At 38.6% G+C, this 15321-nt stretch overlaps 1 protein-coding gene across 3 annotated transcripts in view; it reads left to right on the top strand.

Annotated features, from left to right (window-relative positions):
• Positions 1-15321, top strand: part of LOC122793475 (myosin VIIA and Rab interacting protein) — a 2819605-nt gene that overhangs the window by 2607118 nt on the left and 197166 nt on the right. For 2 of the 3 annotated variants that reach the window (XM_044061523.1, XM_044061521.1), the window contains one exon: positions 6471-6518. The exons of the other annotated variant lie outside the window; for it this stretch is intronic. In XM_044061523.1, the coding sequence (XP_043917458.1) occupies positions 6471-6518 (48 nt within the window). The remainder of the gene's footprint in view (positions 1-6470; positions 6519-15321) is intronic. 3 annotated transcript variants of the gene reach the window in all.

The raw sequence follows: 15321 nt of genomic DNA, 5'->3' as shown, positions 1-15321 counted from the left end.
AACTGCAGACAGCGCAGCTGCTAAGAGAGATTTTTTAAAAAAGAAAACGGGGTTATAATTTTTTTTTATATAGGGGTATCCTTTTATGGACAGCCTGATGGTTTCATTAAAGAATATACAGGGGGTGGTAGGATAGATTGAAAAAGGGGAGACAAAACAAAGTGGTGAACACACAAGGGAAACAGTACGTTGTGCTGGAGGAGGTGGGAGAGTGTGGGCACTGTGTTTTTGTTGGGGGATAGATCCCCCCCATTTTTTCAAATTTTTTTTTTTTATAAGAATATGGTGTGGGTGGGAAATAGGGAAGAGGGTGAAGGAGAAACAGTAAGGGAAGAAGAACTGAGGAAGTGCCAGCTGGAATCCCAGTCCACAGAGCCTGAAATGCGTCCACTGCCAGATGATGTTGTAGTGGAGGACCCTGATGTTGAGGAGGTAGGGGCCTGTGTTTATTTATTTAACATTTGTTTACTAGGAAAGTCTGACTGGGACAGAGCCCATTTTCAGAGGAGGCCCAGTGAGAAATACTCCAGGTACATGTCTTTGAAATGTAGGAGGAAGCACGGACATGAATCACATACTGCCAAATAAACTACACCAGGCAAGTTGCAATCAAATCTATTCTGAGATGTAAAAGTAATATTACAGGCATTCAGTGTCAGACTTGAAGCATTAGATATGAATTGATGCTGACTACATCATCCACAGATATGCCCCTTAAGAAAGACGGTGAATTGATTGGCTATAGGAATGCATTTCCACTTCCAATTTCCACAGATATGTCTATTATTATGGACATTTTGTTTTCAGATTGGAAATAGGTCTTGGGAAATAGAGACCTTGCACAAATGTTGGGGCGCGCACCATTATTTTCATACAAGAAGTGTCATATTATTAGAACTATTTTGGAGAAGCCATTTGAATCAAAACAAAGATTTACTGGAAGGGCAGGAACTATTAGATGTGGTCGATGTAGTCAGTGTCGATTCATATCCAAGTGTGACATTAAATGCCCATAATGTTACTTTTACATCTCAGAATAGATTGGATTGCAACTCACCTGGTGTAGTATATTTGGCAGTATGTGATTCATATCCATGTTCTTGGAGAACTTTAAGAGCATTAAAATGAAGAATTTACGAACATATGTAAACAATTAAGAAACGCAATGTCACCAATCCATTTGCAAAACATTCATTGTGTTGTAGTTGTAGGAATTTCAAAAAATTTACATTTTTTTGTGATTGGCTTGATCAAAATTCAGAATCTGGATGGAGATTACAAAGTGCAACCGGAATGAGATGGCGGACTGCATGTATGGCAGATCGGCAACCAGGACTTAATTACAGTATCAACATAAAATTTTTTATTTTAGCCTTGACTTAAGATATGAAATTCATCAATCATTTCAGCAAGGTTTTATTGTTTTTACATTTCATTTTCATATTTCATTTAGGTATACGTGAAGATTGGCTTGTCATGGAAAAGTGGTTTTGATTGGCCAATAAGTCCCATCGAATAATGTACTTGGTTGAGTGATTTGATTAAAATATTGCTAGTGATTGGTCAAAATCACTGAGATTTACATATCTGTTTTCATGGGTGTGTGATGTATAAGGAAATTGAGAGGTTCTTTGTTTTTGTTGTATAGCATGTTGAGTGTATTTAATTAGATTTTATATTTCAGTACTGATTCTGATGAAGTTCTAAGTTGATTAAGAAAAGAACGAAAGCATTTAATCTATAAAGGAGACTGTGGTTTGTCTAGTGGAACTTGTTCCTATGTTTGATGCTTTAATTGGTTCTATGTTGTTGGATTTGGAATACATGTATGAATTATTAAATAATTTACTAATATTCCATTTAATTTAGGAGAATATTAGAGAAATGTAAAATGAGTCTTGAGTTTTGTTTTCAAAATGCATGTAACACTGTTCTTTTGGTATAGCTAAAGTGCAGAGGCTGAAATGTATCAATTCAAACAAGTGTGTATTTCCTTTTCTGCAGAACTGTGTCTGATTGTAATAGAAGTAAACATGTTCTCTGAAAAGTTTTGTGATAGAAGTAAACATGTTCTCTGAAAAGTTTTGTGCTGCTCCTTCTTTTAGCAAAGTAACAACCACCCCCCCCCAACCTGTATTCTAACTTGTGTATATTGAGTGTCATTTCAAGCCATGTTTGTGCAGCTAGAAATACTTAAGAACAACCAACTAAGTTAAGCAATTGTTTTAGTTATATTTATGCATCTCTCACAAAACTGGCTTCATGTAATATTATAAATCTGTAAATGCAATCCATATTTCATAATTGTATATTTCCACTCAGCGTTACTGATACCTAAACGGTAATAAAAGATTTACTCTATTATCTACACAGATTATTATTTTATTGCTCTTACCTGATGTTTCTATTTATTATTGTAACCTATTAACATATTACTACTTTTTCTCTTTCTTCAGAAGATGAATGTCTAATAACAGATATGCCACTCAGTTTTTATGCATTTCATAATATAAGTACAACTTAATATTTTCAGGTACAGATATCTGTGTCTGCAAATACTTGTAGTTATAGGTTCATAGGTGTGTACTAGGCCAGTGGCCTTGGAGCCTTTACAAGCCTAGCCCATAGGATTACCCTGGCATAGTGCCACCCGACTTTAGTTCCCAGTGCCTCTATCAAATACAGCCACTGGAGTGATCCCCAGAGTGAACTTTCTGTTTCCCATCCACTCATCAAGATTTCTCTTGAAAAGGGTGAGTGAGGTGCTCTGCTTGACATGTATGGGAAGTCTATTCCAGAGCATGGGCAGTTGCGGGTTATGAACCTGTCCCTCCAACATGTTCTGTTGAGTGTGATAATGGGGTTGAGGTCCCTGGAGCGTGTGTTGTGGAGAGATTGGGATTTCTTTAGGTGTAACATTTCTAACAGGGCTGGGTCAGACATGGCTTTGTAAGTCAAGCACAGATTGCCTCTTAATAGATGATACGAGACAGAGAAAAGCTGGAGTTTTGTGAGTCTGTCCATGTAGGGCATGTGTTTAAGGCCCAGGATCCTCTTCGTGAGGTACTTTTGTGGCCTTTCCAGCTGTTCAGGTGTTTAGTGAGGTACATGCCAAATGGGGCATTATACTCAATGATTGGTCTAATGAGGGAGGAGTAGAGAGAGAGATGATGACCTCTTTCTTCCTGGATGCAAAACCCTTGGTAATGAGATGTGCCACACAGAAGGACTTTCTGACCACAGTGGCAATGTGGTGGTCGAAGAAGTGGTTGCTCTCAGCCTATGTCCCCAGATCTCTTATAACACCTTCAGTGTTCAGTGGGCTCCCATCAATGTGATAATTAGTGGGAACTGAGTTTTTCCCAAAGGGAATGACGACGCATTTTTTGGCATTAAACTTAAGGCCATGGTTTTGACACCAGTCATTGGTCTCAGTGAGGAGGATGTCTACATCACTTGGGGAGTTAACAATGGCTCATAGCTTGCAATTGTCAGTGAACTTGGTCAGCCAGAGTTCCTCTGTGTTGGCCTGGACTTCTGAGAACTAGATTCCAAACTGGAGAGGACCCAGAAATGATCCCTGTGGGACTCCACTCGTGACTGGTCAGCAGTCTGACTTGGAGTCTGCTACTTTCACACTGTGGGTTCTAACTTTCACACTGTGGGCTCTATCTGTGAGCCAGTTTGCAACCCACCTAGTGATATAGGGGTTGATGTCTAGTTTGGTGAGTCTATCAATAATTCCTAAGTAGGGAATTGTATCAAAGGCCTTGGCCAGATTGAGGTAGGCTGTATGAACTGCCTTGCCCTCATCCACAGCTCTGGTGACTGACTCAAAGAAGTCAACCAGGTGGAGCAGGCATGATCTACCCTCCACAAAACCAAATTGCGTGGGATCCAGAGTTTGGAGAGTCCCTATATCCTTGTTAATGTGGTCCATGATGATGCGCTCCATAGCCTTACATATCAGACTCATCAGGCTAATGTGGCGATAATTCCCAGGATCTGTAATCACTCCCCCTTTATGGACAGGGATGACTGTAGCAGTGCTCCATTCTGTAGGGACAAAGCCTAAGGTGAGGCTGTGATTGAACAGGGCACACAGGTCTGGTGCCAGTTATGCAATTGTTTTAACCACCTTTTTTATTTTTAATGTACTGTATATGTGTACGTATATACATAGGTATACATTAATTAAGAACAAATTCTAATTACAATAAAACTCTGGCCTTCTCGCCATAACCTGGTCAACCCACTCAACCAGATGATCAGCACTGCGCTTTTGCAAATTGTCATACCTGTGATGGCACTGCTGAAAGGAGTGGGTTATACCTGTCAGGGTTGACAGGTGGTCACCCAACTCCTGATAGATATCCATTTTTTACAAATACTGTGATGCATGCATGTCTGGAGCTTCTCCAGGTGTGGATCATGCAAAAGGTAGAGCATGACTGAGATCTCTTTTTCAGACCCTTGTGCATTCACAGGTGCTGAACCAGAATAAGGAAAGCATGGTGAGGGATATATTAAGCAGGGTTAGATCCACTTCCTGTTGGATGTGACATCACTTGACCAGACCCTTTTTTCTAGCTTGCCCAGTGGAGTAGGTATTGATACTATTCACAAGTTTGCTGAAAGCAAAACTGCTTTGTCACATACTGATTTTTCTTAAAGGAAAACACTTACCTGTCCTTTTCATGTCATAAATTAATTTTAAATGTATGGATTGTAACGGTCATTATTAATGCTTATTGATAAAAGGAGATTTTTTTATACCCTAAGAGCAATATGTGCTATGCATTGCAGTGGATTTTTTGTAAGGTGGGTGTACATAAATGTCAACAGAGATGTCAGCAATTATTTTTGTGGCTTTATGATATTTATCAGTTGTTAGGGTGTGACAAACAATATTAGATGGGGAGGAATTAACCTTCAGATGGCTTTCAACCTGACATTCAGATGATTCCATTTTGAATTTTACAACTATATTTTATTTTGGCTAGTTTAGGGAAAACAGCACACCTCTGCAGACAATTTGGTATTGCTGCAGGGTTTGCAAATGTCTGCAGCACGTCCCTGTCTTTTTGAAATACATTCATGTACTGTAGGACGCATGTTCACAATCGGTGTAATGTCAGAATATGGCAGTATACCCCAGAACAGATTTGCGTAACACTACAATTTATAGACATGCATATTAATTAGTCTAATTTACATAACACACACATGTAAATTGGCCTGAATTTGCATCATTAGGTTGAGCACCACCATATTAATTAGCAAATAGCCGAGGTAGGTGGCAAATGTCTTGGGATTCCACAGCCATTTCAGAGTAAGGAAAACTTGATAAAATATTAATTATTTAGTAACAGTTTACGAATTACTTTAATATTAATGTAAAGGTCACCTGCAATATATTTCGATGTGTACTGTACATATATTCACATCATTGCATAACTGTTAACTTTGGACATTTTGAAGTTGCCTCTCAAGATATGTCTAGTACATTAATAATTTTAGGAAATGATCGTCAAAGACGTGCAATGTAGTGATTGTGCATACAAGGTAAAAATGCTATCGCACTCGAGAAATTTTCATATCCTTCGCAAAGGACAGGAATAGACTTGTGTGATAAATGTGATGTTCTGTTCATTACAGTGAGGGGAAAAATACATGACAATGGCAGATAGTAGTGCAGGTTGGATTTTTTTTTTTTTTTTTGTGCAAGTGAATAAAACTGCAGTTGTGTTGTTTAGATAACATTGCTGTTTGCATATTTATTGAGGTAATACCTCACTGTGGTTAGCAGGAATAGCTGGCCAGTGGTTTCTACTTCAACAGCTGATGTCATCCAAACAGCACTGTCACAAGTGTCGTGACTGTAGCCCTTTTTTCCTCCCTTTTCTTTTCTTCTTTCTCTTGTACTGATGGAGAATAAAGGATCAAAGCACAGACATAACTTTAGCCATGAGGAAAATCGTCGTCATGGCAGCACTTCAAATACGTGGGAAAATTATTTTTGATAAAAGGGGTCCAGACAAACTGAGAAGAGCAAAGCATGGGGTCAAGTAGATGTTGAAATAAATGTAGTTGGAGGCAGAAACAGATAACTGGCACAGTGCAAGAAAAGGACAAATGATATAGTAGAACATGCTAGAAGCAAGGCCAAGCAGAATGCCATTTCCAGGACCACTATGAGGGAGGGCTCCGAATCTGATTAGGTTAACACCAGATGATCCGTGAGGATGACTGTGATGCAACAGGAATAATTAGAGGTAGTGTGGACAGTGTTCCGTGCAACAAGAATAATTAGAGGTAGTGTGGACAGTGTTCCATCTGACCAGTGTCTGCAGCAGCATTTAGATTCATGAGCTACTGAAAGTTGGTTTAAAATGTACACCTTTTATAGTGGAAATTTAATGGTGACAAAGACTGTTGTAATTAAACGTATAACAATTTGTTATTATTAGGTGAGTCCCGCACATCAGCAAATAATGAAAATGAAGGTAGTGTGCACGGTAAGTGTCCCACTCACCCCCTTGTAATTATACTGTACTATATTCTGTTGCATTGTTATTAATATTTGGTAATACTTTACAGACTCAGCATCAGATACAGACAGTGTAGCAGTACCAATAAATATGGATGATGTCAGCAGTAGAATGGGTGATGCAGCTGCTAATGATGATGATGATGACATAGTTATATTTATGAGGCAGCCTGAAGGAAGTGACAGGCCGTCCCCAAGTTTAATGCCAGGTTCTCTCCCTTCAAAACATTTAGTAACTATACAGAAAGTGACACTGAAACACAGTCAAACACAAGCTGACATTCCACTAATACTTGTACAGCAGGAACAACCCTGCACCTCTACACCAGTGTCTTCACACACAGAAGAACACTTTGAGGATGATGGTTGACATTCTGAGGCCACATTGTCCACAGTAACCCCATTACAAAGGGGTGTCAGATGCAGGAATTATTTCCAGCTACCCCCAGAAACATGTAAAGCCTTGGCTGCCCAACAAGAAATGTGCTGTGACATTGGTAGGGTTCAGAACACTGCAAAAGAGAATCAGCTAGAAATGGTCAAAGTACTACAGGGTGTGCATGATGATTTCCAACCTATGAACCTACTTGGCAATGGCACTGAGTAGGGATAATGCCATGATCACACTGATGTGTAGCATGGTGGCACACCAAGCATCAGTAGCCACCTCCATTTTTACACTAGTTAGGACATTCCAGTATCAAGCTGGACTCAGTCTTATGAGGGCAGGGGACAGGGTACTGTCCAGTCATGTGGCGGGGATCACATGATATTACCACTGCTTCTCAAGTCAGTAATGTCAATAGTCACAGTGAAGAATCACAACACATTTCACACAGGCCATGCCAACAGTCATCTACACATAGGAGAACCTCATGTTCCAGGTCAGAGTCATGCAGCAGTGTCAGGTCAGTGGCAGTAGGATCACCTTCCTCCAGTATTTCACAGCATCGGACTAACTCACCTTACAGTTCTCATGGTAGCCAATCCTCCATATCAGTTGCATCTACACCAGGCCTATCAATAGGAGATGTGTATTACTCATTTGATCTGGAACTATTGTGAATTACATTAATTGACAAATCTTTCTGTTTAGTTGGAATAAGGTTTTGTTGGAGGTAGGAGAGTGTCTGCATATATGTTCAGTTATTCCCTTCACAGCTTTTAGTTACACCATACTGTAAATAAGAATCATTTACAGAACTTTCTGTTTAATTGGAAAGGGATTGTGGGGTGGAGGGAATTCTGTGTACATCTTTTAAGTACATGAATGAACACTGAACAAAAATCAATAATACATGGATTAATGTTCCTTATGGTGACAGTCACGTAAAGCATTACAACAGTAATGAGCAAGCATTTTCAGGACCAACACATTATAAGGAAATTACACATTAAAGTAAGCATCCTGCCATGTAAACTTAACTGCTGCCATTACACCCTCATCACTGCACAAATGATGACAGTTTCTGAAGTCAGAATTTATTTTGCATGATACTAAAAAACAATCTGAAGTACAGTACAACACAATACAGTAAGCAGAAATGGCATATATAACTGAATGTTTCATTGTTGCCAGTATTTCTTTCTTTTGCATAGTGAATAAATAATTAAAGCAAAAGTTATTCAGTACAGCAAGGGAAAACCTTTGATTTATTTATTGACTTGATGCTTTTCAGAAGCACTGAACAAGAATCAGTGAGCAATCAGGTAAACAGGTAATAATACAAAACTATTTTAAGATGAAAGAGAATGTCAGATGAGTAGTGACAGCAGACCATGCACCACACAGCATAGCCCACAAATATTACTGCACACAACAGTTATACTCTATGTATTTTTTTACAAAAAAGGAAACACAGACCTGAATGTTCAGGTCTACAGTTCTGGACTAGATGCTGCCTCTTAACCTGCACAGCCGCAAGTCATGAATGAGCCTGCCACATGGGGTCATTTACTACTGCTGCTTGGTGGTCATCATTAGTCAAAGTGGTACTAGAACTGGGAGCTGCAGTAACAGCATGGGTCACTTCACAACAGACTGGTACATGATCACATTATGTAGAATGCAGCAGCCAGTGAACATCCTACATGCAGTAGCTGGGTCATACTGAAGGGCACCCACAGACTCTTTAGTAGGCCAAACACACTCTTAATGACAGTACGGGTCTCAGACAAGGATGAGTTATATATCTCCTCCACAGCTCCAGAAGGATTTCTCACTACAGTCATGAGCCATGGCCCCAGTGGATATCCAGCATCTGCTTAAGAAAATAGAAAGAGAGGGGGGAGCAAGACAAAACAGGAAAATAGACATTATATGTTTCAAAGACATGCATCTGGAGAATTTCTCTCTGGGGCACCGCTGAAAATTGGCTTCTTTCCAAGTCGGACCTTCCCAACATGAGTAACTATTTAAATAAAAAAGAAAGAAAGAAATTCAACTTACCAGCTAGGTGACCACTGGGCACCTTACCTTGCAGGAAGAGGTAGTAGTGTGAGCTAGTGTGCCAGAATAATGTGCACTGCCAGGGTGCTGGGCAGACATGTTAGTGATCCACCCCCAGTCATTACACACTGCTTGGAAATTGATGGAGTGGTAGTGCTTCCTATTGTGGTACTACTCACCGTGTGTATGATGAAGTGCCCTAATTGCAACATGGGTGCAATCTATCCCACCAAGTTCTTCAGGGAAATGTGCCAGCCCATAAAAGGCACCCACAGACTTGGTCCTGAGGTGGCACCAGGCAATATACGTACTGGTTCACATGTGCCAAGAGTACATCCAGGAACTGCTTCAGTGTCCTCAAGACAGAAGCCTGTGAAATCCCCAACGAGTCCTCATTCTGTCTCCGGGAGTTCCCCATACCAAGTATAGTGAGGGCTATACATACTTTGATGTCCACAGAAATAGGAAGTCCACAAATTCCTCCTGTGCCCTTATGGGGTCAAACATCCCCAGTAAGACACTTATAATGTCCCAGTCCACTGTAAACCTATCAAGGATTTCCTAATTATCAAAGTTGTAATGAGTAATCTTTGTTTAGATTTTTGTCTTCTTGGAGGGCAAGCACTGCTCAGTGCAATCAGTTTCAGCCCAGCCAAGACAAGCAACTCTGAGCCAGAAATAGCAAAGCTCACCAAAGGAGATAGCATTTTTGCTGACTGAAATTCTAATACATTTGGTGATGCTCGTGTTTTTATAGTGCATCTGCAACCAGCACAGAAAAGTGGGAAAAATTAACTCTGAATTGCAAATGGTACAAAATAAACTTCATTAGCATATGCAGATTTACATCCCTCCTCATTTCCATCGCATTATTTGCCCATTTGTATAAATACATTCAGGGTCACAGTGAATTGGTGTAAATTGCCCCTAAGAATTGCAGCTCAGCTGTGCTCATGCGTTCATGCCCCCAACATCCTTAACTGATTTGCATAACTGACTGTAAATACTGTCCCAAGATTTAGCAGACAGTATACATTACTTAACATAGTGTTTGAATGTATTCCTTAAAATGTCTTGTCAATTACAAGTTATGTAAGCAGGAAGACAGATGCAAACGATTTAACAATCACATAAGATGAGCAAAAGACAGAATTATAAAGGTATGTGAAAGATACAAAGTAAAAGTCTTAAGAAACTATAGGCAAAACTTTCAAAAGTAAAACATCTAATTAAATGATTAAAGTGGAAATATAAGGCAGTACATGGTATTACATGTTCTGGTATCAATAATTATATTTAATTGTTTTCAGCATTTGACTTGCTATGCCAGAGCTGAGGAGCATTATAATTTGTCTGTGTGTTTTTATAAATTTTGATAACCTTGAAGGCTTTATGTTGAGTCAGTAGTTGATTTTACTGAAATGATTAAAGTTTTGAGCTATTCATAGGTTCATTGATGTTTACTAGTCTAATGACCACGAGGGCCTTTTTAGGCTTAGCCATGCATCCCAAATGTCTGACAAGTTCTGGTACCCTTGATAAGTGTAAGCAGGGGCTTGTTAGATGAAATCTTTACAAGCAGGGACCTGGGAGGTGAACCATTTAGAGGTTGCTGTCCAATAGAGACATAGGTGCCAAAGCAGGGATGAATTTCCTGTTCCCTGTCCAGTTGTCCAAGTTACACTTGAATTGGGTTAGGGAGGAACTCTGCTTTACATGGATGGGGGGAGCCTGTTCGAGAGATGGGGTAGTCTCTAGGATATATGCTTTTCTCTCCAGCAGGTTTTATTTATATCATAGGCAAGGTTTAAGTCTTTAGAATGGGTAATTCTGGTACTGTTTGTTTTGTGAATATACAGGAGGTCCATCAGAGTGGGGTCTGACAATGCCCTGTATGCCAGGCATAGATCTCCCCTCAACAGCCTGTAGGATACAGAATACAGGGATACGTGCTTGAGGTGGTCTGCCTAGGACATTTTACTTACATTCTGTTTTCGTTTAGAGAGGACATCTGTTATAGTTTAAAACTGTGTTGGAGGACTGGACCAAAAGCTGTTTTGATAGCATACATGCAGGTGGCAGGTGTATACATTTATTTTAATTGTCACCCGTGATCTTGGGCTTCTCTCATTTTCTTTTCATTACCTGTAGATCTGAATCACATACTTCATCAAACATCTAGCTACCTTATTTACTTCTCTTACAGTACTTCATTAACACTGAAAATTAGTTACTGTTGTAGAAGGATTTAAAAAAGTACAATCTTAATAGGTGAGAAACTCAAAGGCTATAGTACCTCACAAGAAGTCTAAACACTCAGACAAAATTGAATCTTATCTTTAACTTTGAAGTATGAAAACATGGATTTTCCATGAAGAAAATCCTAGCAACCATCAGAGATTACCTTACTAGAATTATATTCATTGCTGCACAACTCGAATATTCAATAAATTTAATTCCTGTGCAAAGACAACTTATTAAACTATTTTAACACGTCTTATTCAGTGGCATAAAGGACACATTCGCCAGTTAACACCTTTCTTCATTGACCTAAATTTGAAAACTCAGAATTCGCTTGAATCAAATGGTCTGCCTAATAGTATGTACATGAGTTTGTTTCTAGAAAGTGTAAAAGCCTGCCAAGAAAGGTTCTCAGTGCTACTTGTTCCCTCAAGAAACACTAGAATGCACTGATGGCCTACATCAGTCAGGGAACACAACGTATTATTTCAGCATCCTAAATGCTATTAAATCAAAATTATAAGCTATATTTCTACTTGTGGGCAAAAAAATCTCAAAGTTCCCATGTCAGTGTCCTGCTTTATTACTAGTAGACAAGCACAGGATAAAATTGAGATGTCCACTATTATATTATTGACAAAATAAACTAAAATGTCTCCTAGCCTTAATGTAAGTATAGAGGCAGAAAAGTCCTAAGACAATCCACTTGTTCAAATCTTAGCTCACTGCAAACTTCCTAATATTTTCAATGTGATCTGCCAGGATTCCACCACTAGAATTAAGAATGGACCCTGCATTGTCTGCATTGGGCAGTTCTCAAGGATGTCCCCATTCTTGCTTAATTGGCTAGTGAGCATCTAGTCCAGCATTTAAGTCACTCTTTAACATTTATACTGTAGACAGACCTGTATGCACAAAGTATGGACTCTCCCTTTTTGCAGATGACATTATTCTTATATTTGTAATATAAGAAGAATCCTTGTCCTGATCTGGTATTTAACTGAAATGTCTGTACAGCTTTCTGATTACTTAGTCAAACTAAGTCAAGGATTTTGAATGCATAGGTTTTTGGACCTCCCAAGTGCTGAGACTTTGGTATCTTTTCCAAAGGAAAACTGAATTGATATCAGACTTAGGCCTAACCCTTACACTGGACTTACATCAGCTTTGACAGCTTAATGCTAAACAATAAAGACAACTTAGCCAACTTTTAGAGCATTAGTGGGCTTCATCCAGTCAACCTAGTGAAACAATACATCTCACTTCTAAACTTATCTTCACCAAAATGTTATTCATTTTGCAAGCATTATCAGTAAAACCTGCAAAGAATGAAGTGACAGATTGGAACTCCAGGTTAATTATATTTTTGTAGGGTTGTCACAGCTCACGATATTGCACCATCTGTAGTTTTTTTTTCTATTTTATTTTTTTTTTTGCGACTGGAAGTGTTTCATTCTGAGATATTATTCTGCATATAATTGCTACATTATTTAAGCCACTCATCCTCTTTTGCAATGCAAACCATAATTTCAAGTAGAAGAGCCATTACATTTCTTCCTTTTACCCAAAATAACATCTTTGATGACATGCCTATGGCAGAGTTTTTACCTCCAATAGATGTAGCTATTTCAGCTTTTGTTTCAAGTTTACAACATCAGTTTGGAAAGACCACTTTGTGTATGATGGTGAAATGCTCACCTGACTGCATTCAGCCAACATTCTTATTATTCAAAGGAGAGTGATGTTTCCAGGATTTGTTTTTTCGCCATGGTGTATTAGTTACAGAGTTGATTGTATTATGTTTGAGGCTGTAGTGAGTACAGCGCTTTGTATAAGGGAAGTGCGGGAGTTGCTTCCAAAAAAATGTCCACCTTGAAAAGTGAGTCAGTATCTTTTCTTTGTTCATCTTGCTTTTTGAAGAACTAGTTATTTGTGAGCTAACATGACATCTTTACATTTTAAAACCAATGGTGCCAAATACCTGGATTTGATATTTGTCTTTGAAAACAGGCCTCCAAAATGCAGAATTAATAAATGTTTTGTTTGCACTTACTTTTTTCATTTTAATTAGGATGCCTTTAACCTGTGAATTTTCATTATACCATTTTGAGCTGGAAAGAAAGATAATTTTCTTGTAGCCATTTTTGTAATAAACATCATGTGCCTCCAATCCAGACTGCTGTTTAAGGCATGACATGGTAATCTCCTAGATGATAGCTATATATATATATATATATATATATATATATATATATATATATATATGTGTGTGTATATATATATATATGTATAGAGAGAGAGAGAGAGAGGTAGATAGATGAGAATTTGCATCTCTACCACCAAGATAAAAGATCCCTCAAGAAATTCACTTCAGCCTCTGCTAACACTTCTAGGGCAGTTTATGTTAGGTCAGAATGCCATTACGCAGCTAATCTGTAGGGAGAGACTAGATACATTGCTAGGTAAAGGGAAAACATGAGACACTTTAAAGCAGAGCTGAATCATTGTCAAATGGAGCCATAGGCAAGGTAATGGACCGGACCCCCTGCCACAACCATGCTACCATTACTTGATTTTTCTCTCACAAATAACAAGTAAAAATGTTCAAACCAGTCAGTGTGTATACTAGTTTCTTTTTTAACTTTACAATAATCAAATATTTGTAGTTAATTTAAAGCTTTTATTTAATATTTTATAGCAAAAATTACAAGACATTTGCTAAACAAAACAATGCAGTCTCACATTGAAAAGAAACTTAGCATCAGCAACAGTAAACTTTTCTTGCCCCGAAACTTTTCCTGAAACTCACATTTATTGAAAGTATATCTGGCAACCCATTAGACTACAAGAGGCATGATGGGATTCATAATCAAATAGCATATAGTAAAGCAGTTATTATGGTTTATGTGAAGGGTGCAGGAATTCAAAATACAAATGTGTAATGCATTTGCTAAGAACTATTGACAGCCTACTGGATGCAAGTGACTCTTCTGAGGGCAGCCAGGGAGCACTGTTTGGTGAAGTGAGTTAGAGTCCAAAGCAGACAGTCAAAGGCTGGTGGAATCAAACCATGCACTACAGAAGCAGCTCGTTAACAGCTGTTAGCCTTACTTATCTGAAGTAAGTACTGGACAGACTGCTGTAGCACAACCAAGTGAATTTCACACAACTGTGTACCTGCAAAAATCAAGCAAAATTAAAAGTGTATTCATACATTCGAATCCCCAGTTGCTACAAAGCACATAACTTCCTCTATGTAATACAGAGGGTAAATGAAGGCGGAACATTTCAAACCCTGCACCTTGCTTATTAACAAGTCAGGGCTTTTAACTAAATGCAGAAATCCTTTCCAAGCCAATCGTGTAGTGAAGAGTATATCACTGTAATATACAACAATGATTACCTAATTAATGATTATCAGACTTTTCTGATCATCACTCCAAATAATGCAGACTATATGACATATTTGCAATTGCTGGAGGAGTTTAAGTAGACACTGCAAAAATATATATTACAAAAATTCAACACGTTTAGACTAGAACAAAGTAACATGTTTAAACTGTCCCACATAATCCTGACGTATTAATGCATTAAATTTTTAGAGCAATGAATAAAGCAAAACAAGTGAAGGCAATACAAATGCTGCAGCAGATTTTCTTCAACAACCTACACATCACACACATTATAACGAAATCAGAAATATTACTTCATACATCATACTGTTTTTTTGGGGGGGGGGGGGGTTGCATGCTTGCAGGACACCTACATATAATTTTCGACCTCCCTATGTCTTCTCTAGCATCAAAAATAGTTGACATCACTCAGTACAGGTCTGACCTACTTGAATGGCTGATAATGCTTAACAGTTGCAGCATGCACCTCCAAATGGGGCCTTGTGGAAGGTAATGAATCAGGACTCCCCAGCCATATCAATATCTCGTTACTTATCTGTTACCATAAATACTGTTCAAACCTGTCAGTGTTCATCCTAAATGCTGTTCAAACCTGTCAGTGTTCATCCTATGTTCTTCTTTATTTTTTTAGAATTATCGCAGAGATTTGGATCGCGGTGGTGGTGCTG

The sequence above is a fragment of the Protopterus annectens genome, chromosome 2.part0, assembly GCF_019279795.1.
Source record: "Protopterus annectens isolate FY-2018-M chromosome 2.part0, PAN1.0, whole genome shotgun sequence".
NCBI lineage: Eukaryota > Metazoa > Chordata > Ceratodontiformes > Protopteridae > Protopterus > Protopterus annectens.
The sequence above is the reverse complement of the archived record's forward strand: the minus strand, read 5'-3'. Positions and strand labels throughout refer to the sequence as shown.